The following is a 27,517-nucleotide window of genomic DNA, read 5'->3' as shown; positions in this document are numbered from 1 at the left end:
CTAATAGTCACACTTTTGAGGATCTCTATTTTGTCTAGCTTATAGCTCATCACTATACTTTTACTTGCATAAAAACATTCTGGTCTTAGTATTGTGATATAGTGTTACAGTTTTTTTTTTTGCTAGATATACGTTTCTTGTTGTAGATATTTTTTGTCAAACTATATGCTCTTTCCAATGGAAAATCCAGGATGGAAAGGATAGATTGTTACTCACCATATATCAGAGATGCGAGTCACAGACAGACACAGACAGGCACAACAAAAAGGGTGCAGTTGGTATGATAGATGGAAAGCAGTGGGGGGAGGGGGTGAAAGAGGAGAAAAGTAAAAAGACTCTGAGTGCATTGGTGGAATAGGAGGCTGTGTAGTGCTGCAGTGGGAACAACAAGGAAGATAGGTGGGTGAAGGACAATGCCTAACATTGTGTGCGAGCTGCATTTACGTAAATATACATGTGTGTGTGTGTGTGTGTGTGTGTGTGTGTGTGTGTGTTGTCTAATTCAGAAGAAGGTCTTTTGGCCAAAAGCTTACATGTTTAGCATTCTTTTTGGTGTGCCTATCTGTGACTTGGCATCTCCACTACATGGTGAGTAGTAATCTATCCTTTTCATAATATTGTCATATGCTCTTTCCATTTTATTGATTCTTATAACTATTGCAAATTTTTCTAGAACAGTCTGGTATATGGGTTCTCCAAGATACATACATTTACTAATTTATTCGATTTTACCTATTTGTGTTTCTATGTATTTTGGTGCATTTTTATATTTATCATTTTTTTTTCTTTCAGTTGAAATTTTAAAGCAGTGTGGTCATAGTTCAGTCATAATTGGAAGTCAAAGTTAAGTCTGAGATTTTGAAAATTAGATTAAAAAATGATACTGTAATAAACCCTATTCAGATGTAAAATAGTTTTAATGAATTCTTCTTAAATGCATTGAGACTGGATGTAGATACAGCAGCCTACCAAGACAAGGTATATTTCACAATCTTGGAAAACAACCCAAACACATCTTTTAAATGAAATTTTGTCTTTAAAAAGCAAAATCTTGTCTTTGGGAGGGGGGGGGGGGATGAAATATCCACATCTGTAATAAAGGGAGTGTATAATATCATTTCATAACTACTGTCAGTTATCATAAACGAATCTTTTGAGTAGGGATACTTCAAAAATGTATTAAAATGTCCAGAGATAAAATCACTATTCACAAAGGGATCAACAGAAGATATGGGGAATTACTGCTCTATCTCTCTTTACTGATACTTTCTAAAGTTTTTGGAAACATTGCAGCAAAACAAATTAAAAAATTTCTTACTGTAAATGACAAAATTTTTAAAAATTAGTTCATATTCCAACAAGGAAAAAGCACTGTAAATATAATCAATAAGTTTACTCCTCATTAGATAATGGTTGCAAGGTCACAGGAAGATTCTCTGATCTGACAGTAGCTTTCAGTTCAGTGAACCACTCCTTAATTCTATGCAGATTACATATATACAGAATTAGAGAGAATGATTTACAGTGGTTCACCTCTTACTTAATAAATAGGAAACAAAGAGTAATTATAACCTTAAATTCAAGAAATTACTCCTCAAGCTGGAAAACAATTGGGCAAGGAGTCCTGCACGGTTTGATATTGGGTCTCTAATTGTTCCTTTTCTATTCAAATGACCTGCCCCTCGCTACTGATGCTCATTCTGGTTTTATCTGCTGCAATACATCACTTCTGATTATCTATCTATCTATCTAGCTAGCTAGCTAAGTCCTGTTCTAGTCACTAATTTTCCAAAAGCTTTATTTGAGCAACTGGTTCTCCCAGATGTCCTGAAACTATTGCAAAGCAGTCTGCAAAAGCTGCGCAGTTTCCCTTAATACCATTTCATTTCCTTCCAGAATTTTTGGTTCAATTATTTTATAGTTTTTCCGGTCAATCTGAATGCCATCATCAAAAAGTGGCAAATGAAATGATTCCACTGGATGTTTAGTATGTTTCAAAGTGATCAAGAATTTTGGTTTCAGTGTTGGCCACTCATAAAACAAAACTAACTAAATTAAATAATTAAAATAATTAAAATTTAGAAATTTTAATTAGATATGTTGGAAATACTTTGACAGCACACTGTGTACAGCTTATTTTTCAGAAAAGGTATTTCAGAAATCAGTTTTTTGACACTTGGATGTATGTGACCTGAAAATTTCTGTAATGTCTATTGTAATAAAAGTTTTAATTTTTCAAAATTATTAATGGTGATGAGGTACTTTGCAAAAATTCAAATTATTACGAAGTTGATCGTATAGTTATCAAAAACACATTTTTAATATATCATGGTTTTGAAGATTTTCCTTCTAAACCTAATAAACCAAATTACCTTTTGGGTTGTGTTTTGTTGCTTAAAAGTGAAATTGGGAAAAAATCAAAAAGTATTTATTGCATTATTCTGAACCCTCTATATACCTACCACATTTTGTCAAGATCATTTATTTACACTTGGTAATTTTCCCTTGCAAGTATGAATGACACATAACCCTGACTTTCAGCATCATACTATTCATTCAAATGAAATATTTCTTCATTTGGGCAAAGCTGATGAAAACGGAGCTGGATGTAAATTTTGTACATTTCAATACATGACCAATAAGTGGCCATTGTGAAGGAACCACAGACAAAACCAAGACAACTATTTTAACTGATGAAATTTCACTTTGATTAAATAAGGGAAAGAAAAGAAACTATACAGGTTCATATTTACTGAGAGCTGTACTTTAGTTTGATAAATACGATTTGCAGATGATATAATTTGATACTCATTGAATTTACAGAACACATCATGTTGGAACGCCATACAGTTTTGAATCATTCAGTGCATTCACCAATACTATTGTGGCAACACTGACATGCCATAATATCTGTGGCGTGCAAAAACTCTTTGGGCCAAGGCGGCCATTATGTTCTGTCTGTCTGATACTTTCGATGTGTAATGATGTATATCTGAAGTGTGACAATAAATGTGCTCATTGTTTTAACAAGTGGATCAACGGGTTGTTATTTATAACAATAAGGACCCAAACACCCACATTGGTGACCCCGACGACAGTTTGTGACGCTCTTCCCATGTTCTACCTGAGTTCAATAACAATAACAATCACGTGTGTATGAGTGAACCGCCTGTATCATCATGTGGCCTACGCAATGAGGTGTACCACCGTACGATTTCTATGGTCAGAATCCGCCCATGCCACCCACCTGCACTACACATGGACTCTATACACCGAACATTTTGAGGCCCTCCGACCTGCGAGTGGATTGCAGTACCACAACACTCACAGACAACGCGTACGTACCGCCTGCCATCTTGCCTCAAGATCGTTCTTTTGAACATACAGGATGAAGTGTGAAAAGAGATCCAGACATTCCACCGTTAACGTCGCACACTCAGGGGTATGCAACCCCCCCCCCCCACCCCCCACCCCCCCCCACCCCCCCCCCCTCCCTCAGAACTTTGCACCAACTTTCGGAGCAGTGTCACTACACAGCTGCTACATCATCCGCGCAGCGAATCGGTTCCACGCCTGGCTACGCACTGCCTCAATTTTCTGATCGAACTGAACAGTGTATAGTGAATGTGACCTCTCCTAGTACCTCACCCACTTTTGCTAGACATCAGACAGCAATAACGACCGATCCGAGGGGTGTAACAGTTTACGGGACTCCGGGCCGCCTCCCCTGCCCCCCTGCCCCCCCCCCCCCCCCCCCCTCCTGGCAGAAGCCATATTGACTGCTCCCACACCTGTGACTCTTACACACCCAGTGGTCATGGATTCCAAATCAACTAAGTTACATAAACTGCCGACTTTTGCAAAAATGCAGCCCAACATATGGTTCACATTAGTCGACTCTATTTTCGCCGCCACAGGCATTGACTAAGAAGAATCATGCTTCGTGTGTTTGGGGGACATTTGCACGACCATTTGGATTTGATTAGCGACATTGTGATCAGCCCACCGCCTTCACCGAAATATATGAACGCGAAAAGACTCATTTGTGAAAGACTTTCTCGAGCTCCGGACGAGATTATTCATCATATCATTCATGAGGAACACCTGCACAACCTCACTCCTTCGGGACTATGGCAACGACTCCGTGCTCTTTCACCTGTTGATTTGCTACCCGATACGGCGTTATGGTCGATGTGGCTTGTCAAAATGCCGGAAGCATTACAACTACAGCTCCTGCCTCTCACCAACAGCTTCTTGGACGAGAAGCTTTTGGTCGTGGATTGAGCTTTCAGGATTATTAACAGGCAAGCGCACAGCATGAAGAGTGGGGGTAGTGATCTCAACAGCACGCCATCCCCCCTTTCCCCTCCAGGATGCGGGCGAGCTAGCTTCCTCAGCACTCACTCTACGACAATGGTGACATCTGTCCGCCATCGTGGGGAACCAGATACAGCCTCCACGACATCCACCATGACAACCGACACCGCACTGCAGCGCTCCACAACGGACACAGCTGACACCAGGAGCTCTACATCACCCCCGCCTAACGCAGCCTGGCCTCTGTGTTGGTTCCATAACAACTTCGGCGACACAGCCAGGAAATGTCGCAGCCCTTGAGCGGTGGGAAACACAGTTCATGAGGCGCCATAGGTGCAGTGTCTCGTGCACAGGAAAAAAGACGCCTTACAGCAGCAACAGCATCTAACACGGTAAGCGCCGACGGTTGTCTATTCACTCTTGACCTCGTCTCAGGAACTAAATTCTTCATTGACAGTGGTGCTGATACGAGTGTAATACCCCCAGCTCTCGCACCTACCGTGTTAACTTCCTCGCCCAGACTGTTACACGCGGCTAATGACTCTCATATCAAAGTGTTAGGTACGGCACCTTTAACACTCAAACTGTCAAAAGACTTGAAGTTTTCGTGGACTTTTCATGTGGCACAGGTGACTTGTCCGGTCTTAGACATTGGTTTTCTGCAACACCACAAATTTTCACTAGACATTCCTCGAAGTACATTAGTCCACCAACCTTCACAAAAGACTATCGCCCTTATGGCCACTGCGTCTGCATCACCCATTCAGTCAACAAACATTGACATTTCACTATTGCAGACTGAATGTGCTCTTCTTGTGGCCAAGTTAACTAGTAAAAGTTGCAACTTGCTACTACGACGACAAGAAATCAGTGAACTCAAGCAAACGCAGGCCAAGCTCACCTCCCTTATTGAGCGTACCGAACAGACATTACAGAGCACGAAATCCGAACTCATCTCACTTCGAGGTATTCGCTCTTCGCACAAACTGGCATGTGCTCAAATCATTGACCCATTGCACGAGTGTTTGAATGCTAATGACACACCCCGCATGCGTAGCACGTTATCAATCACGAGCGGCGCATGTCACAAACTCAATACTAATGAGGGCCCTCCAGTCAGACACCAACCGCGACGCCTGAATCCACACAAACTCAAAGTGGCGAAAGCAATCATCTTGGACCTATTAAAAGCAGGCATTGTACACCCATCCTCCAGTGACTGGTCGTCACCGATTCATCTCACACCAAAGAAGGATGATTCCTACAGACTCTGTGGCGACTATAGCCATTTCAATGACCGCACAATCATGGACAATTATCCAGTACTGAACATTCAGGACTTCGCTTCTCAGTTGGCAGGCGCTAAAATTTTCAGTGTGGTAGACTGTGTTATATCCTAGCCAGTAATGCCACCCAAGCCCGCTGCCAAAAGGTTGGCAGCATCAAAGTCCGGACGCCGTCCGCATAAGCAGTGCCAGCGAGACAGGAAATCGCCGCAAGTCTGCGCGCGCCACCGCTGGCTTCTGGTTTCTTAAGCGCTGGAGTCGCGAGCGCTCGGACAGTTCTGTATTCGCTGCTCAGTTGTATACTCGCCACTGAATTGTGTACTTGCTAGTCAGTTGTGTGTTCATCGCAGCAGAGTTGTTGTTTGTCGTCAGCCGACGCTGACCTAGCCGCTCCGACTCGAACTAGACAGATCTCTGTAGACACGGAGTTCACTACTGTGTTTCTGTATCTTCGTTAATAAGGATAAGTACCGACTTTTATTTAATCAGAGTGTTTGGGTTTTCATCTTTCTGTTCACTGTTCCAGCGGACCGGTCGGCCCGCTATTAAAAGTGTGGCGGTGACTTCGTAAGCCGTTTCTACAGCGAATTGTTTGTCGCTACGAACGCCGCCACAAAAGACTGTGAGAAAGCGTATCACCAAATACCAATGCACGAACAAGATATCCCTAAAACGGCCATCACCACATCCTTCAGCCTCTTCGAATACGTTTACATGCCTTATGGATTGAAAAACGCCATCCAAACCTGGCAGAGGTTCTTAGATACAGTGTTACGACCCCTGTCTTTCTGCTACACGTACCTGGACAACATTTTTACCTTTTCTTCCTCTCGGGAGGAACACGAGCTTCACATCCGGGTGCTGTTTGACACTTTACAATCCCACGGTGTGATCGTCAACAAAGAGAAATCCAAACTGAGACAGAATTCTGTTGTTTTTCTGGGACACACAGTTCAGCCGATGGTATCCGGCCCACACAAGAGAAAATAGACATTATCACACAGCTGCCGATGCCAGAAACATACCATGAACTCCGCCGGTTCTTAGGAATGATCAATTTTTTCTGCCGCCACATTCCAAGAGCTGCCGAACTACAGGTCCCCCTCACAGACACATTGCGCGGGCCGCAAATGTCAGGCGACAGGCGCGTGCCGCGGACAGAGGTCACGCATCCGTCTTTCAAAAAACTCAAAACCGCACTTGGAAGCCATCACACTTGCCCATCCACACCTGGATGCAACACTTTTGCTCACCATGGACGCTAGAGAAATATTTATCGGCGCAGTACTTCAACAACACAGAGGAGAGGTGGTGCAGCCTCTTAAGTTCTTTTCAAAAAAAACTTTCTCCCTCTCAGTGCAAATGGTCTGCTTTCGACAGAGAGCTCTTAGCTGTCTACGAAGCCATTAGATATTTCCGCAAAGACCTCGAGGGATGCCCCCTCACGATCTCTACAGACCACAAACCTCTCGCCCAAGCACTCATAAACGCTCCAGCCGACGCACCTCCTAGGAGGTTCCATTATTTCGACCTCATTTCACAAAGCGCTACTAATGTACAATATGTTCGAGGATCTGACAACATAGCCGATGATTATTTCTCCTGGATATCGGGCATATCTTCCTCAATTGACTTCGACGCTCTTGCTTGAGCACAAACAAATGATGACTCCTTCGTGAGCCTTTTATCTCACAATAATCACTCTCTGTGCCTGGCGCGCAAGACGATCCCTGGCACACGCTCGGAACTATGGGGTGACACTTCCACTGGCGTGCCACGCCCCCTCGGCCCCTCCTTTTTGCGTCGCTCGGTGTTTGACGCAATGCACTGTCTTGCCCACCCGAGCATTCGCGCAACTACGCGCATCATCGCTGAGTGTTTCGTATGGCCTTCACTTCGCAAAGACTGTCACGACTGGTGTGACACTTGTATTTTGTGCCAGCGGTCCAAAGTCGGACACCACTGCACGCCCCCCTCAGGCATCTTCCGCTCTCCTTCTGGCAGACTCCACCACATCCACATCGACACTGTCGGCCCCCTTCCCCAGGTGGATGGTTACCGATACTTGCTTACTTTTATCGACTGAACAACTAGATGGCTGCATTCACACAACAGTCTACCACCCCCAATCAAACGGCTTAGTCGAACGATGGCACCACACATTAAAGACAGCACTAATGTGCCACGAGGAACAGTGGTTACACGCCTCCCTGTGGGTACTGCTAGGCCTCCGTTCTGTATATAAAGATGACCTGCAGTGCTATGGGGCCGAACTGCTCTATGGTGAGCCGTTGACCCTACCAGCCAAGTTTGTCGAGCCTTCACCACTCCAAGATACCATCGAATACCCCGTGCTAATTGAGAACATATGACAGACAATACGAGCGCAGAGAGCACCTGCTCCGAAAGCACACACTCCGCCTAAAACATTCATGCACCAGCGGTTAGCCACGTGTGAAGCTGTGATGCTTAGGGACGATACCGTGCACGCTGCCCTGCAACCCATATACACAGGCCCTTACAGGGTACTTAGGTGCTCGTCGAATACATTCGACATCTGTATCAAAGGCAAACCCTCGACAGTGTCAGTGTCTCAACTCAAGCCGGCGTGGGTCACTGCAGACGACAACACCTCCAGTGACCCGACGCCACCAACCACGACGGACGATGACCTCCACACTGCTGCCTTCTCAAGGGATGACACGCCAGCCATGCCCCCTTTCCCAATGCCGGGAACCCTCACTGGGCAGAGTCCGGGGTCCACGCCCTTCACCCCACCCTCTCCTGCTACGCCCGTCACACATTTCTCACTCGACATTCAACAACCCACTACCGTCTCCATTAACGTCTCACACTTTTCACCATCTGACATCTGTATAACTACCACAAATGTTTCTTTCTCCCTTAGTAATCCATGCTCCTCCCCCCCCCCTCTCCCGCACTCTGCGGATGATGACACCTTCCAACTTTCTGTTCTCCACTCCTCAATGATCCCCAATTCCTTAGATCCTTCCCTCATTCAATATTTCATTGATGCCACGGGGACACTGTAAGTGTTGTACCCCATGTCTCCATCTATTCCCCCCACCCCCTCTGTCACCTCACGAACCGGTCGCCGCATACTCCCACCAGTGTGGCACCGTAATTACATTTTTCCATCCAAAAGGGCTTGAACCCTGGCCCCGCCCCACCCATTCCCCTCCGGACGAAGACGGGGCAACACCTGCACCTCCCCCAACAACAGCCAGAGCCTCGAGCTCCGCACTGCAGGGGGGGGGGGGGGGGGGGGGCTCTGTGGCAACACTGACGTGCCATAACATCTCTGGTGCACAAAAACTCTTTGGGCCAACGCGGCCATTATGTTCTGTCTATGTGATACTTTCAATGAGTAATGACGTATATCTGAAGTGTGACAATAAATGTGCTCATTGTTTTAACAAGTGGATCAACGGGTTGTTATTTATAATGATAAGGACCCAAACACCCACACTATCATCAGAAGCAAATGAGGCTTAGTTTTCTTCCCGGATGCTTTGCTGTGAGAAGCAGCAGACCTTGAGAACTCCTCTTCTCCAGACTGCAGTAACTATAATTCAGGGCAGTACAACTTATTCATTGTTATATGCAGCAACCCTTTATAATGCTTGGCAGTACAGAAGGTGTCTGCCCCTTTATGGAACACATAAGCAAACACTGTCACGCAGATGTGCTTGATGGACATTTGTAATGTACTGATGCAACTGCCTTCAGGAGTCCATCCTGGAAAGTTGATGTACAATAAATGTTTCTCCTAAACAGAAAATGTTGCAACAAAATAATAATGTATGGTATTTCAGAAGGGAACTTGGAAGCCTGTGCTTATTGATTGCTAGTGTAAACTGAGCACACAGTAGTGAAAGAAGAGAATAGGTATCAAGTGTACAAATAATTTTCAGTATTTACCAATGTTCACCCACAAATTTGTGAAAGCCTGATAAAATCCAAATTGTGCACCAGTCTGAGGTGCTATCTGGATTAAAGTTGGACTTAGACCTCTGAAAAACGTTAATGATCCATGTTTTGAGTAAATAACTGAGAAAGCATGTGTGATGCCTCTGTACACCTGTAACATAGAAAAAATTAATATTATTTCCAACTAACATGAAACACATGAAATACCTTATTAATAGTGCAAGTTAATGACATGCTATGTAAATTACCAACATGTCTGGAGACAGAAAAATGATAGTTACGTTTTCTCCCATGTTTAAAATGGTGCTAGTAGCTTTCAAAGTGTTATTTAAACATTTTATCCCATGTTTAAAATGGTGCTAGTAGCTTTCAAAGTGTTATTTAAACAATCCACAGCATCACTACAACAAAAAAGTGGTTCATCTTATTAACCATGAAGAAACTGATGAAAATTAAAAAGTGGCAAATCATAAAACTGATTAAAGCAGTATCAGTATTTAGACTGGCTATGGCAAGGAAATCATTTCTGAAGAAGAGAAATTTGTTAACATCAAGTATAGATTTAAGTGTCAGGAAGTCTTTTCTGAAAGTATTTGTATGGAGTGTAGATATGTATGGAAGTGAAACATGGACGATAAATGGTTATACAAGAAGAGAATGGGAGCTTTTGAAATGTGGTGGTACAGGAGAATGCTGAAGATTAGGTGGGTAGATCACATTTTGTGGCACAGCTTGACTAGAAGAAGAGATTGGTTGGTAGGATGTGTTTGGAGGCATCAAGGGATCACCAATTTAGTACTGGAGGGAAGCGTGAAGGGTAAAAATCATAGAGGGAGACCAAGAGATGAATACACTAAGCAGATTCAGAAGGAAGTAGGTTGCAGTAGTCACTCAGAGATGAAGCAGCTTGTGCAGGATAGAGTAGCATGGAGAGCTGCATCAAACCAGTCTCTGGACTGAAGACCACAACAACAACATTGGCAGTACTGGCAGGTCCACATTTAATCCAGAAAAGTGCTTAACAACAAACTCAAAATGAGGGGCATTCAGAAACTACTGCCATTTAATTTTTTTCTTTGGTTGTCTTAGCCAGATGATATTGGTGTTGCAGTACTAAAGTCCTGTCGGTTTTGTAGTCCTGTGACGAAGAGCAGCAGCATGATAGTCTTCAAAACTGGTGTTTGGCACCGAGATGCTTATAAAATGATGATGTGTCATTGTATTCCTCACTGCTAAACAAATTGTGCCAAATGAAATCCCTTGATCCTTGATAAATGTTTATTTGGACAATATAGAAGACAGGAGTAATGTGAGGCAGTGGATACTGCATTTAAAAAGGATGAGTACAACAAGCCACACCTGGTCAATCTTCTCACCTGATATGCTTCACATTGAACAACATCATGATCAACTCATTCATGATGATCAGCAGATTATTATCAAGGAACTGTGTAAAGCTGAATGTCAGATGTCACACCACAATCAAGGTTGCATAACATGTTATGCAACCTTGGTTATGAAAAAGTGTGTGCAAGATTGGTGCTACAGATGCTTGCACAAGACCAAAATATTATTGAAAGGTAAATTATTGGGATCTGATGGACCAGTCTGAAGTGACAATTTTTTGTATACCAATACTGGAGAGGAGCCAAAATTCAGATAATCTTTCTGGAGCAGTGGCATGCAAATCCTCCAAAAAATAAGTAGTTCAAAATACAGCCACATGAAGTAACATGATGTGCACAGTGTTCTGGGACAGGCAATTGTGGTGGAGCCAAAAGGAACTGTCAATTCAGAACACTGCAAGAAGACACTTAGTAGCCTCAAAGTCCAAATATCCATAGTCAGTCATGAGAAGACAAACTTCCATTTGCAACATATTATGCCAGGCCCCATAATAGTTTTGCAGCCATGGAACTTGTTGCCAAGTTTGGCTGTACTGTCCTACCATATCCACTATACAGACATAATTTAGTGTCATCAAAGCTGTAAGATAGTGGCTAGCCTCAGTAGGTTCAGGTTTTTATGAGTGCGACATACGTGCTCTTGTTCATTGTTGACAGGAATTTGTAGTGCATACAGTGACTATGTCAAAAATGATAGTATGTAGCTAAAATAGTAGCATTGGGTGGAGCTTTTCCTATCCAACCCAGAAGTATTCATGCTATTTAACAGTCGACATTTGAGTTTCTGCACATACCATTTGTGCTCTGCCTGACACCTGTGCTCACCACCTTAGAGTACACATCCTCTCATTAATCTTGTTTTAATTATCTAAGTTTTTAACTTTTGTTGTTTGTGTGTCCTTCTAAGTTGTAATATTATCTGTATTTCAGAGACTGGTCTACAGATGACCGTAATCAGTTGAAACTGGTTATGATTTTAATAAATATTTAATGTAATGAAGGCCTTTTTTAAAAAGAGAAATACAAAAATTTTGTAGAGATTGCTGGTTTTTTTAATAATATTTCCAAAATTTATTAACATTCTGACAAAGTTTGGGCCTTTAAATTCCCATTCAATTAGAGTTTCAGAGCTTTTGAATAGCTGGTAGCTCCTTAAAAATTTTCTGTCAGAAAGGTGGAGGTTTTCCAGAACATGCCAATCATTTCAGAAATCAAATCATAAAGTGACTGCAATGTTTAAGAAAAACTGGAGCTTACAGGCAGAAAATGTTTTAAGAAGCTACCAGCTATTGCACAATGGTTACACTGAAACTAACATAGACAAATAAGTTAATGGCACCCTCTGTTGTTATAACACAATTGTGGAAGTGCATAATAATTTACTATACTGGATTGGTGTGGAAAAGAGAAGAAGAAGAAGAAGAAGAAGAAGAAGACAGAAGACAAGATGAAGACTCTCCAATGTCATATAATTTTCTTTCTCATGTTGTGTAACGCAGGTGGTTTTAAGTCTATGTAGTAAGTTACTCCAGTCCATAAATACCAACTGACCAACATCATTAGAATGAAGGAGCAGTTTTTGGAAAGTGTCATCTTTTCTGTTCACAGACTACAAGCATTTAATACCATGACAGAAAGTGCTTGTTACAATATGGTGTTGCGTAAAATAGCAGTTTAGCCAATAACCATGTAACACCACATGTAAGACTGGCTCATATACTAAACTTGTGTTCTGCAACAGTATACTTATCCCCTCACTTGACCCTTTTTATGATGAAGGAGTGAGTAACTGCCTGAAATGTGGTTTAAACACAGAAGAGGTATGGGAAGGAAAAGAAAGGAACAAATGTTAGTTTAGTGTACCATTTATTATATATTATTGGCACTATAGATAGAGCATGAGGTCATACTAGAGAAGGATGAGAAAGGAAACTAATTGTGGTCTTCATTAAGGAAACATTCAAGAATTCCCTTTAAATGTAACCACGTAAACCATGTAAAAGCTAAAGCCAGAGTGTTAGATACGGATTTTAAATCCAGTCTGCCATGTGGCACACCAAGAGACTGAATTATGCAATTAACAGTACCAGAATTGATGATTAACTGATCCATTAGACACTTACTGAACATGTACGCTGTAGAGAACAGCTAATATGTTCACTTCTGTTTTCACTTGGGCATGAAATTTACAATTACTTTGCAATCATGTAGGCATAATTTTGGCTCTTGATTCATTATTTTCGATGCAAATTTATTCCCACAGAACACTTTTAGAAAGATTGCCTTATCATCAGCTCCTGAAAATGAGTTTTATTATTTTTTATCTCAAAAATGTTACGTGGATAATATTCTACAGCATAAATTGATCCTGTATAAATGGTACTACACTTAAGAGCCAAAGAAACTGGTAGAGCTGCCTAATATTGTGTAGAGACCTTGGGAGCATCCAGAAGTGCCACAACATGGTGTGGTATGGACTTGACTAATGCATGAAGTAGAGCTGGAGGGAATTGACATCATGAATTCTGTATGAGGGCGTGGAGCTCTCTTCTGAGTAGCACATTGCAAGCATCCCAGATATGCTCAATAATGTTCATGTCTCAGGAGTTTGGTGGCCACCAGAAGTGTTTAAACTCAGAAGAGTGCTCCTGGAGCCACTCTGTAGCAATTCTGAATGTGTGGGACATCGCATTGTCCTGCTGGAATTGCCCAAGTCTGTCAGAATGCACAATGAACATGAATGGATGCAGGTGATCAGACAGGATGCTTATGTATGTGTCACCTGTCAGAAGTGTATCTAGATGCATCACTCCAATGGCACATGCCCCACAGCATTACAGAGCCACCACCAGCATGAACAGTCCCTTGCTGACATGCAGGACCCATTGAGTCATGAGATTGTCTCCATACATACACACGTTCATCCACTCTGTACTATTTGAAATGAGACTTGTCTGACCTGGCAACATGTTTTCAGTCATCAGTGGTCCAATGTCAGTGTTGAGGCCCAGGTGAGGTGTAAACCACTGTGTCATACGGTCATCAAGGGTACACGAGTATTTAGATCATGTAATGTATAATTTGCGATAATTATGGCAAGTGTAACTGAACAGTGTCTTCAAAGTTTGGTACTCTTTTCAAGCAATAAACAGAAAATTAAAAACAAACTGGACTTCAGTTACTGACAAAGATTGTACCTGGGAACAACTGATCCAACACCCAAAGTTTAATAACCTTTACTACAGATCAATTTGAATTCTGCATTACCATATGATGCTATTAACTCTCAGTGATGTACATTGGCTTGCTCCATTCAGATAACCTACAAATAATAATTTTTAGCTGCCTACAAAATTTGAATAATGACTATGAAACTTCAGCTTATAATCAGATAGTACTGCTAGAATACCTCCAAAGTTCAGTGTCACATTGCCTGGGACAGCTCAGTCAGTCGTGAGGTAGAGAGATATGAAGCTCAATGCAAGGAAATGACCAGCAGAAGAGTGGATAAGACAGTGACATAAGGGGCAACATCCACAGCCACATGTTGTACAAAAGAAAGCAGATGGGAGGGGATGAGATGGATAAAGAGGGAGAGCTAAAAATACATTATGAAGAATGGAACAAGATCTCGAGTACAAGAAAGGGCCACAAAAGGATAGTGAGATGTATATACAGAGATTAAAAATATGATTAAATTGAAAGAGAAGTATGAATCAGGTGAGATGAGCTAGATTAGACAATGGTACTGAAATGAGAGTAGAAACAAGTTAAGTATGCGGGCTGCCAGAGATTAAGGCTAAGAATTTTATGGGACCTAACAGAGAGGTGCTGGAAGGAGGGTTCTCATCTCCATAGCCCATCCATATATCATACATTCATTACCTGAATGAGAAACTTTTGGTTCTGAAAATTACAACATGTCGATTTAATATTCACACTGGTCTGCTGCTGCTTTAAATACATGATTTTTTCCTATTTGTATTTTATTGTAATTACAAGGAGGATTAAGAGGCATAATATGTGTAAACTTGAAAATTGTATGACATTTTGTAGTGTATTGTTGGTCATATCATTCCACATCTGTGAGGCAGAAGTAAGCCTTCTTATTACAAACTATAATTGTAGCTGCTGCTCTCAGAGAAAATGAAAAACACACAACTAGCAAAGATATTAAAATAAAACACAACGAAAAATTCAAATACACCCTAAGGGCAAAAAATCTGTGCACCATTAATGAATTATCCAAATGGGATGGAAATCAATAGACATGATGTCGGTGTACAGACAAACAAATGATTACAGTTTCAGAAAAGTTGAATGATTTATTCAAGAGAAAGAGTTTCACAAATTGAGCAAATCAATAATGTGTTGGTCCACCTCTGGGCCTAACGTAAGCAGTTACTTGACTTGTAATTGACTGATAGTATTTTTGGATGTTGTCTGAGATACATCATGCCAGATTTTGTCCAATTGGCACATTACATCGTCATAATCCTGACATAATGACAGGGCCCTACCAATAATGATCCAAACTTTCTCAATTTGGGAGAGATCTGGCAACCTTGCTGGCAAAGTTAGCGTTTGGCAACCACAAAGACAAATAGTAGAAACTCTTACTGTAAGCAGGAGGGCATTATCTTGCTAAAATTTAAGCCTAGAATGGCTTGCCTTGACAACCTAAGGAGTCCTGTTATTGAAAGAAATGGCATCCCAGACCATCATTTCTGGCTGTTGAGCCGGGCAGAGCCCTACAACCAGCTGGAGATTTTGATGATTTAACATGTCAGTTGGACAGAATTTGGCATCAAATCCCTCAGGAGAGCATTCAATAACTCTATTGATTAGTGCCGAGTCGAATAACCGCTTGCATAAGGGCCAGAGAAGGAACAACACATTATTGACTCGTTCAATTTATGAATCTTTCTCTTCATAAAATCATCCATTTTTTCTGAAATTATAGACCTTTGTCTCTGCATATACATCACACCTACCAATTTCCATACAATTTGGATAATACCTTCATGGTGCATCATTTCTTTCATCTTAAAGTGTCATATACAGGATGTTTAAAGGAAAGTATCCTATATTCTTACAGAAGATAGTCTGATAAAAATAGAAAAAGTAGTATTAAGTGAAGTCCAGAAACAAATACTTGTATAGGATATTCTGTCCTTCGATAGCCACCTGTCTATCGATTCTACACGAGGTGCTGAATCTGATTACCAATTATCTTTACACATTCTCCTTCACAAAGAATGATGAACTCATTGACTGTCCTTGGATCTGTTTACACCTGTAGAACAAATGTCCCATGATGTATGCATGTTGTCAATGAGTGTGGAATACACCAGTGGCTTTAAATGTCCCCATAACCAGAGATCTAATGGGTTAAAGTCAGGTGGATGGAGAGACCAAGTTTCTGTACCTACTCAACCAATCTGTCACTCATTAAATATTTGTGTAAAATATTGCAGTAAAAGGCATAGAAAATGAGTTGTTGCACCATCATGCATGAAGCAGTTAAATTTTTTTTCAGGAAGAATAATGTTCTCCAACTGTCTGATAAATTTTTGAGCAGAGCTGGTGAGGAAAAGTATCTGTTAATTATAAAATATATGCTGCTCCACGTCTGTCACCAAAAATTCCTGCCCACACATTGATGCTAAAGTGACTTGATGATTCTGTTCGATCATCCTCAAGGAATTGTATCTGTCCATACACGATTATTGTGGTAATTTATTATTCCACTAAGTGTGAATGCTTAAATAAAGTGCTAGGTGCGAACTGTGGTCTTCAGAGCTCCCTCTTAGAATCTGTTGGCACAACTGTAATTGGGCATGGTGGTCTGTGGTCTAAGAACTTGCAAACACTGTAAGAGCTAGGGATAAAGTAGCTACTTGTGCAGGAATGACCATGTAAGACAGTTATTTATGCCTTCTTCACGTATTTATTCCATTATCATTGCCTATTCTTATTAACACTCACCTCTACAAATCTGGCTTGTGGACTGTGTGTGAGCTCAACTGCAATCCATTACCCTTGTTGTGAATTGTCCTGCATAATCCACTGGAAAATCCTGGTAAACATATATTCCCCCCGCCCCACAGACTGAATTTGACGAGGAGGATATCTTTCCTATATCTGTCAATAAATTACTTTGGCTAAACCTGCCATTTCACACATTCAATAATAGAACTTCATTACAGTCATTATGGTGTTCACACTTCACATGTCACTAATCTTGTTCTGATGCCAGTACAACTTTAAAATGACATACGCAAAATGGCTGATGCAGGAGACACTTGTAAATACTGTATGAGGGAGCAGCATCACAGTCAGAGGATTAAGTACAGAGGCAAACAAAACTACTAAGAAATTGAGCAACAGCTGAGCAGCTTACACTTCTTCTTGGGCAATACACTTAACAGCTTGTAGTACTGACTGTTCTCAACCTAAGTAAAAGGTCCCAAATGTCAGAAAATGTTTGTTTCTGTACACATATTTGTTAGACTATTTTTACTTGTTTTGACCATTACTATCTCTTGTGAGAATATGGAACCCTCTATAAACAACTTCATGGTAGACAGTATTGGTTTTTACAACACTGTTTAAATAAAGCCCAAATACTGCATTTTCTTTCTATATTCAGACAGTGAATCTGAATTTTGGAAAACAAAACATGTTTGCACAGTAAAACATTAGAAATTAAAGTTCCTGTACAGGAAAACAAAAATTTGGAACATTTGGTTACCTTAGGCTCTCCTTGAGCAACAAGACGCGTCCGAACAACATCAAAAGGAAATGATACTAATGTAGCAAAGCATCCCGATGCTGCACCACAGGAAAAATGCAGTATGGCTCTGTGGTCACTGTATACTGTTGGAAAATATTTCCAACACTGACTTGTCAATGTTTCAAATGATATAAACTGTAACAAACAATTTCATTTAACAGTCTATTTCAGCAAAGAAAATATTTACCCCTTCATATTATTTCAAATGAAGAGCTTTCTGGAAATTATATCACTTTTATTTCTTCTTGTGAAATTGTGTAATATAATATACCTGAGCAACACCATACACAACAGAAAGGCACTGTGCTGGTATATGTCCTTTCCACAGAGCTGAAATGCCTTCTTCTTGGGCAATACACTTAACAGCTTGTAGTACACTCTTGTATTTTGAGCCTGCATACTTCTTGGATATTGGTTCTACTTGGAGCTGCAAATATTATATGTTGTACACTCAATTTGAAACCAAAGTGATTTTTAGTCTAAGTATAAATTCAGTAGCTATCATAGTAAATCATTTATTGTATCTGTGGCATTATTTGAAACTACAATAGTAACACTGCATGTTCATAATTATAAAAAACAAAAATGTTTTCAGTGGGGTTTATGACTATAACACCAAGTTTTAAGCATTCGGTTTGCAATCTTTAGTTGTTTCATGTGAGTTTTGTTTCAATGAAAAGACATGAAATTAAAAATTAAAAATACATTCACAGGAGAACAATACTGAACATCAGAACCTAGACTGCCTTTTACCAAAGTATTACAAAATAGAAGATAGTGCTAAGCTAAATGACATGTTTCATACACCAAGAAACATTAAGAAAGTAATGAGAAAAATGAGCAACATCATATGCAAATGAATTTGTGTATTTCATTTATTGTCATAAAATTACAAACTTAAAGATTAGACAATCACATTCAGAAGATGGGCTCCCTTTAAAGAAATGCATAAAATTACAAGCTTAAAGATTAGACCATCACATTCAGAAGATGGACTCCCTTTAAAGAAATGCATTGCTGCAAAGGTTCCTGAACACTGATATGCAGGTAACTTGTCAAGTCCAGTTAAACACCAATACCTTTATCAGCAATGGCTTGTCTGAGATGAATATTCAAAGATATAGTACCGGTATTCACAGTCTCTCAGAAATCCCCATAAAAAAAAAAAAAACTGCTATAAGCATATCTGATAACTGGGAATACCAAAGAAACTCCATAAAGTGACAGATGCTAAAACTGAAGATTCTACTAACAATAGCCACATTGTTTCATGTAGCTGACTGTCATTTCATAATGATGAAAATAGTGGGTTCTGAGTTACGAAGTTATGATGCAAGACTGCAGAAAAGTCTTATTTTTGCTAATGGTATCATTACTTTTTACATACATATTACTGTGCTGGGTCTTTCAACACATTCAGTCTGCAGCTGGATTATGTGGTATCTTTCACTGCAGACTGCCTCATTATGGTGTTGCTATTATTCACTGTTATCTCCCCCCCCCCCCCCCTTTCCCCTCAGTTTTGTACATGCGAAAACTCACTCATTCAATTCAGTACAGTATATCATACAAATAAGACACAGAACATAATTAAGCTAAATATACTACATTTGATACCTCTTGTGATCTCAGCTTGATAGGGATCACACATACTTGAATTCTGGCAAATATTTCATAATGGGCACAGAACTGTTACAGGAACATTTAATTCTGAAGCAGAACTGCAGTTTCTAAACATCTTATGAGTGCATTTAAATGTATACTGCTGTAATTTAATTTGGTAACAATTATTTAAATACTAATAGGTTAGATTTCATGTTGAAATATTTATCTTAAAGTTTTTAAATGAAAGGTACCTGAAATCTGATTTTCAAGACATCCAATGGCTGGCATAAAAATCTAGTTATTGCTCCACTGCCAGCGCCTGCAATACTGTATTCAACACTATCCAATTTTGATTTTGATGATGGATCAAAGCCAACCATCGCAGGGTAGCATCTGTAAGAGACAGAAAAAAATATTTAAATCTCTACTGGCAAGAAGCAATTTATAATCCCCATTCTTTGAACAAGCCTCTTCCATGTGTTCTTTGATTCACATTATAAATAAAAATAATTCAGAAAACATTTTTAGACTTGTAGCTTAACTTGATGAGTTACTCCACGATATGAACCAATATCAAATTTATGGAATCAAAGCAATGGAAGTAAGCCAGTTTGCCATGGAAAAAAAGAGATGTATACAAAATTTTAGAATGTCTGGAGGAGATGCAAAAAATACTTTTCATGCAACAAAATTTTCTCTGGCACACTGTTTCCCCTGCTAGGAGTCCATGAAGGTTTCAACACTACTGATGTTCATAGATAGTGTTCAAATGAACCAATATCAAATTTATGGAATCAAAGCAATGGAAGTAAGCCAGTTTGCCATGGAAAAAAAGAGATGTATACAAAATTTTAGAATGTCTGGAGGAGATGCAAAAAATACTTTTCATGCAAAAAAATTTTCTCTGGCACACTGTTTCCCCTGCTAGGAGTCCATGAAGGTTTCAATACTACTGATGTTCATAGATAGTGTTCAAACTGTCATTTGATGAATATTTAGAGTTATTGCTGAGAATATTGTCTATTTACACATATGCACAACTGACTGCTCAAAACAACCAGACGTTTCACAAATAATGACTGTAGCTCCCATCAGACAGGTAACCAGCTATTCTGGAGTGTGTATTGGTGTCTTGTACATTAAACAGTTCACCTTCCTCCACAAAAAGAACACTGTAGGAGTGAGGTCATGAGAATGTAATGGCCATAGCACTGGTACCATTCAGTCAATATTTTCTCCGTTATGTTGTATTGGAAGGCATCAGCTAAACTCACTCCTATGGACTTATTTTTGTATGGGCAGATGAAGTATTTGGTGTACAAGATGCCAATGGACACTTAAGAATAACTGGTTGCTCGTTTGACTGAGCTGCAGCCATTATTCATGTAACACATGGTTGTTCTAGCATTTTAAAAAATCATTGGCAAGCAGATGCCAGTTGTACATAATGTAAGTCGGTAACATTTTCAGCACCATCTCTAAAGCAATATTCATCACATGCCACTATGAGCACCATCTCTGAACATCAATAGCATCAAAACCCTTGTGGAACTCTAGAGGAGAAATGGTGCACTGGTGATACTTCTGTCACATAGAAAAATCCTCTAAACATTCTACAATTTTATATCACCTATGTCAATAATGTCTACATTGTAAATTAAGATTTGTCTGCACACATCAATAATTTTGGTGTATTTCCAACATCCTAATGATATAGAAATTGACTTTGAGAGTAGTGGCAATGAGCATCTGTATAGCATATAGTTCTACCGGCAGTGGGCATGACATCAGTTGTCATGGCAAACAAGTCACATACGACCCCATTGGACTGCTACAGCAAATAAATACCCAGCCCAACGACTGGATCAGCAGTTCATATCCTGTTGCTAAAGCACGAGTATGCAGATTTGGAAATACTGCTGTTACCTTCCTCTCTGGGCCTGGACTTTGATTTTGGAACTCCTTCTGAGTGTCATTTTGACTTTTCTCATTGATAATGATATAGGCTCATGTTGCTTGTGATTACAATATTTACTCTCTACAGTGTTTCCAGCCATTGACTTAATGTTGATCTTTGTTTTCACATGCTACATGGTTCACTGCAGTGATCTTCCTAATATCTGTCAGGCTACAGTTTAAAATCGAAAACAAGGAACTCGAAGCCTGCAAGTTATTAGTGCATCGTGAACGCTAAGTTTATTGAACTGCAGCAGCACTAAATGATGCTGCATGTTACTACAGAAAGAACATCCCAATCAAGTGCACAGAAAAATGAATGAATGTTCAGCCAACAGATCAACATCACTACATCGGTATTGTCAGTACTTACATTTCTGGCATTTGTAACTTGGAATACATATCTCCAATGATTTCAAATGTTTAACAAAGCTAGAAATATCTCACTCATGTTCAGTTTACCTTGCTAACAGTCACTTTCTACTCTACATCTCCATCTACATACACACTCCACAAGCCACTGTACAGTGCATGGTGGAGGCTCCCTGCATCACCACTAGTCATTTCCTTTACTCTCAAATAGAATGAGGTAAAAACAAGTCTCTACACACCTCCATAAAAGCGCTAATCTTTCTAATGTTATCTTCATGGTCCTTAGGTGAAAATTATGTTTGCAGCAGTAGAATCTTTTTGCAGTCAACCTCAAATGCATTATCCCTAAATTTTCTCAATATTACTCCTTAAAAGGTATGTTGTCTTTCCTCCAGGGATTCCCATTTGAGTTCTCAAACCATACTTGCATGTCGTTCAAATCTACTGGTAATAAATCCAGCAGCTCGCCTCCAAACCGCATTGATGTCTTCCTTTAATCTGACATGATGCAGATTCCAAACACGTGAGTAGCACTCAACAATGGGTCACACTAGTGGCCTGTATGCAGTCTCCTTGACAGATGAACCACACTTTCCCAAAATTCTCCCAATAAACCAAAGTCAAGCATTCGCCTTCCTTGCTACAATCCTTACATTCTCATTTCATTTTATATTGCTTTGCAACATTATGCATGGATATTTAATCAAAGTGACAGTGTCAAGCAGCACACTACTAATAATGTACTCAAACATCATGGGTTTGTTTTCCCTACTCATCTGCATTAACTCACATTTTTTACCTTTAGAGCTAGCTGCCATTCATCACACCAACTACAAATTTTGTCTAAGTCATCTTATATCATCCTACAGTCACTCAATGACAACACCTTCTCATACACCACAGCATCAACAAATTGCTGCTTATGCTGTCCTCCAGATCATTTATGTATGTAGAAAATAACAGTGGTCCTATCACACTTCCTGGGCCACTTCTGACAATACCCTTATCTCTGAGGAACACTCGCTGTCGAGGATCACGTACTGGGTTCTGCTACTTATAAGTCTTTGAGCCACTTAAATACCTAGGAAACTAATCCTTATGCTTGTACCTTTGTTGACAGTAGGCAGTGTGGCACCTTGTCAAATTCTTTACAGAAATCCAGGAATATGGAATCACCTGTTGCTGTTCACAGGATATCGTGTAAGAAAAGGGCAAGTTGAGTTTTGCAGGAGTGATGCTTTCTGAAAATGTGCTGACTTGGGGACAGAAGCTTTTCCCTCTCAAGGAAATTTATAACATTCAGACTGCGAATAAGTTCAATGATTCTGCAGCAATACTGATGTTAAAGATATTGGTCTGCAATTATGCAGGTCCATCCTTTTATCCTTCTTATATACAGGAGTCATCTGCACTTTTTCCATTCACATGGGACTTTGCGCTGGGCAATAAATGTGAGCTAAGTAAGGGTTCAGTGCTGTACTATACTCTTCATAAAACCGAACTGGGATTCCATCAGGACCAGGTGACATATGTTTTTATCTCTTTCAGTTGTTTCTCTACACCAGTGATGCTTATTACTATGTCCTCCACATGGGAATGCATGTGAGGTCAAACAATGGTATGTTTGTATGATTCTTCTGCATGAACACTTTCTTAAATGCGGAAATTAAAACTCCGGCTTTACTTTTGCTATCTTTTACTGCCATGCCGAACTGGCCAACAAGTGACTGAATAAAAGCCTTAGATCTACTTTATGATTTTACGTAGGACCAGAATTTTCTCAAGTTTCAGGCAAGATCTTTTGCTAAAGTATGACGGTGGTGGTTGTTGCAGGCTTTGTGCATCAATTTTGTCACAGACACATACATTTCTATTAATTTTCACCTGTTATCATTTGTGTGTTCTCTTTTGAACAGAGAGTGCACTAGTCTCTGCTTCCTCAGTATTTCTCTAATTTCATTATTAATCCACAATGGCTCTTTTCCGTCCTTAATCCATGTTTTGGAACATGCTTCTCCAGAGTAAGATTTAGAATCCATTTAAACGTTACCTTTAATTCCTCTATGTTCATCATACTGGAACTAAGTGATGTCAATTCATTGTCCCAGTGGGATGCCAATAACTATCTACCAGCTCTTTCTAGCACAAATGCTCTTCTGGCCTTCTTGACTGACTTATTAACTTCAGTAATCAAAATCACTATGATGAAATCATGGTCATTTATCTGTCTCTAAACTGATGCTGTTGATTAGGTCAAGCCCTTTTGTAGCTACAAGATCTCCAAGATTTCCATTGCATGTGGGCTGTTGACCCAGCTGCTCAAGACATTTTTCCGAAAATGTGTTCAACAGAACTTCGCAAGACTGTCTGTCACATTTACAAGCTGGCTTGCTCATAGAAGCTAGTAACTTGTTGTTTAACATCTTGTGTAATCTGCTGTCTATTGATTTCATGATGAAAATGCATGTAGTGATTGTTAGGCTAGGAAGAAAATGAACCAGCTGTAGAAATCCTGATTGGCCAACCAACAGCAGTTTTCTGTGTTCATAGTATAGTACACCTTATGCAGAATCTTTAATTCAGGAAGTCATTGTCCATTTAGCTCCTAACCAGGAAGTTCTGGCAAGCACACTTAGAAAGTCTGATCCTTGTTTAAGTGAGGTTATTGACAGAGTTCAGTTACTTGAAGCTGTGTCAGTGGCACAATATAGTTTCAATGTTAGTTTCTCAGCTGTAAGAAGTGCACCTGACTTTAACTTTGGTGTAGTAAAATTGAAGCCTAAATGATGTCATTTCTTCAAGTCAACTGATGACAGGACAACAAAAAAGTTTGTATTGAAGCTCAAAATAAAAAGTAAAAAACTGCCTGGGAGATAATAAGGAATGAGACTGGTGACACCCATTCAAATATTACCCAAGACATTTTGTAAATATTGAGAATAACATTGTATGAGAAAAAAAGATAGCGGCAGAAGTCTTCAATGAGCATTTTTAAATGTTAAGTAAGTAAGGTGCAAATTGCTCTTTAAAAAAAAAAAAAAAAAAAAAAAAAAAAAAAAAAAAAAAAAAAAAAGGCCAACACATTACTGGAAGAACATTTTCTTGGTCCATTTTAACAGCTACACACAGTGCATACAGCCACCATAACAGTAAAAGATCAATATGTGTAGACAATAATATTTTCACTGCACTCTAAAACTGTATTGTAATCAATTAAGTAAAATTCTGTTATATATATGGCACACCTCTGTGACTCAAGTTGTTTCCCCTGCATACTGAAATTTGCAAATGTGATACCATACTAGTTCACAAAAACAGTGATGTTACAGGTGTAACAAATTATCATCCTGTCTTCCTTTTGACGGAATTATCTAAATTCCTTGAAAAATTGCCACATGCTGGGATTGTGAAGCAGCTTGACAGATTCAACATTCTTAGCAAAGACCAATTTGGATTTCAAAAAGGTGTTTCTACAACCAAAGCCATATGTTCTTTCACAAATGATGTTCAGAAATGCCTAGACAAGAAGACATTGTTGGCTGGTATATTCTGTGGCATGTCAAAAGCTTTTGATTGTGCAAGCAGATAATATGTCTTCAGGAAGCAGGCAACTCACTATTAAATCAGACGACAAGTGGTAATTGGTTGTATTACCTACTGTGTAGACAGCAAAAAGTAGTTAAATATCTACATCTACATCTATACTCCGCGAGCCACCTTACGGTGTGTGGCGGAGGGTACTTATTGTACCACTATCTGATCCCCCCTTCCCTGTTCCATTCACGAATTGTGCGTGGGAAGAACGACTGCTTGTAAGTCTCCGTATTTGCTCTAATTTCTCGGATCTTTTCGTTGTGATCATTACGCGAGATATATGTGGGTGGTAGTAATATGTTGCCCATCTCTTCCCGGAATGTGCTCTCTCGTAATTTCGATAATAAACCTCTCCGTATTGCGTAACGCCTTTCTTGAAGTGTCCGCCACTGGAGCTTGTTCAGTATCTCCGTAACGCTCTCGCGCTGACTAAATGTCCCCATGACGAATCGCGCTGCTTTTCGCTGGATCATGTCTATCTCTTCTATTAATCCAACCTGGTAAGGGTCCCATACTGATGAGCAATACTCAAGAATCGGACGAACAAGCGTTTTGTAAGCTACTTCTTTCGTCGATGAGTCACATTTTCTTAGAATTCTTCCTATGAATCTCAACCTGGCGCCTGCTTTTCCCACTATTTGTTTTATGTGATCATTCCACTTCAGATCGCTCCGGATAGTAACTCCTAAGTATTTTACGGTCGTTACCGCTTCCAATGATTTACCACCTATGGCATAATCGTACTGGAATGGATTTCTGCCCCTATGTATGCGCATTATATTACATTTATCTACGTTTAGGGAAAGCTGCCAGCTGTCGCACCATGCATTAATCCTCTGCAGGTCCTCCTGGAGTACGTACGAGTCTTCTGATGTTGCTACTTTCTTGTAGACAACCGTGTCATCTGCAAATAGCCTCACGGAGCTACCGATGTTGTCAACTAAGTCATTTATGTATATTGTAAACAATAAAGGTCCTATCACGCTTCCCTGCGGTACTCCTGAAATTACCTCTACATCTGCAGATTTTGAACCGTTAAGAATGACATGTTGTGTTCTTTCTTCTAGGAAATCCTGAATCCAATCACAAACCTGGTCCGATATTCCGTAAGCTCTTATTTTTTTCACTAAACGTAAGTGCGGAACCGTATCAAATGCCTTCCTGAAGTCCAGGAATACGGCATCAATCTGCTCGCCAGTGTCTACGGCACTGTGAATTTCTTGGGCAAATAGGGCGAGCTGAGTTTCACATGATCTCTGTTTGCGGAATCCATGTTGGTTATGATGAAGGAGATTTGTATTACCCAAGAACGTCATAATACGAGAACACAAAACATGTTCCATTATTCTACAACAGATTGACGTAAGCGAAATAGGCCTATAATTATTCGCATCTGATTTATGACCCTTCTTGAAAATGGGAACGACCTGCGCTTTCTTCCAGTCGCTAGGTACTTTACGTTCTTCCATAATATAAACAACAAGTCGAGAGAGAGGTAGATTCTGACAGAAAAACAATATATTATGGAATCTGATAAGGATGTGCCCTTAGTTCCCTACTATTTTTCAAACTAGGGCTGTTCAAAAAATTCTGGAACATTTGTAATTTCCCTCCAACAATGTCTTGGAGCAAAATGTGGTTGGTATCCACACACATGCCAGTATTTAATGTGTAACTGCCAGAAGTTTCATTGTTGTATCTCTCTTAGTTATTGTTCAATGTTGTATTGAGTAGAAAGTTGTGACACATAGTTTGTGAATTTTGAGACGGCAGAGTTAAAGGAGCAACGCATCTGCATTAAATTTTGTGTGAAACTCAAGAAAACCTTTACAGACACACACCAAATGATGCAGAAAGATTACAGTGATGAGTGCTTAAGCCGTATTTGGTGTTATGAATGACCAGTTGGAAGTTAAAGATGACCTTCATTCAGGATGACCTTTGCCATCTATCAATGATATTCATTTCAGAAATGTCTATGCAACTGTGTGTGCCAATTGAACACTGGCTGTCTGAGAGATTGCATTTCAGTTGGTTGGTGTCATGAAATCCATACACAGCATGTTGGGATGCATCGTATTGCTGCCAAGTTCGTCCCATGGCTAATGAGTCAAGATTATTTCATCATGAATTTGTGCCATGGGGACAGACTGTGAACTGACCTGTGAGAAAATGTGAGGAGGAAATGGCCCAAAATGTGCTGAGACAATTCATAGCTCTTGCATCACAATAAT

The 27,517-nt window shown here is 40.0% G+C and overlaps 1 protein-coding gene across 5 annotated transcripts in view; it reads right to left on the bottom strand.

Moving 5' to 3' along the window:
- LOC124788145 (mitochondrial thiamine pyrophosphate carrier-like) overlaps positions 1-27,517 on the bottom strand; it is a 78,290-nt gene that overhangs the window by 35,809 nt on the left and 14,964 nt on the right. For 4 of the 5 annotated variants that reach the window (XM_047255289.1, XM_047255286.1, XM_047255288.1 and 1 more), the window contains exons 2-5: positions 19,613-19,754; positions 18,028-18,183; positions 17,715-17,891; positions 9,546-9,705 (exon numbers count right to left, since the gene is read on the bottom strand). In XM_047255289.1, coding sequence (XP_047111245.1) covers positions 9,546-9,705; positions 17,715-17,891; positions 18,028-18,183; positions 19,613-19,741 — 622 coding nt within the window. In that variant the 5' untranslated portion in view covers positions 19,742-19,754. Of the gene's footprint in view, positions 1-9,545; positions 9,706-17,714; positions 17,892-18,027; positions 18,184-19,612; positions 19,755-24,934; positions 24,959-27,517 lie in introns of those variants that run through there. The other variant, XM_047255291.1, reaches the window with a different exon arrangement.

Source organism: Schistocerca piceifrons, chromosome 3 (genome assembly GCF_021461385.2).
Source record: "Schistocerca piceifrons isolate TAMUIC-IGC-003096 chromosome 3, iqSchPice1.1, whole genome shotgun sequence".
Lineage (NCBI taxonomy): Eukaryota > Metazoa > Arthropoda > Insecta > Orthoptera > Acrididae > Schistocerca > Schistocerca piceifrons.
Note: the sequence above shows the minus strand (reverse complement) of the source record. Positions and strands in the feature narration are given on the sequence as shown.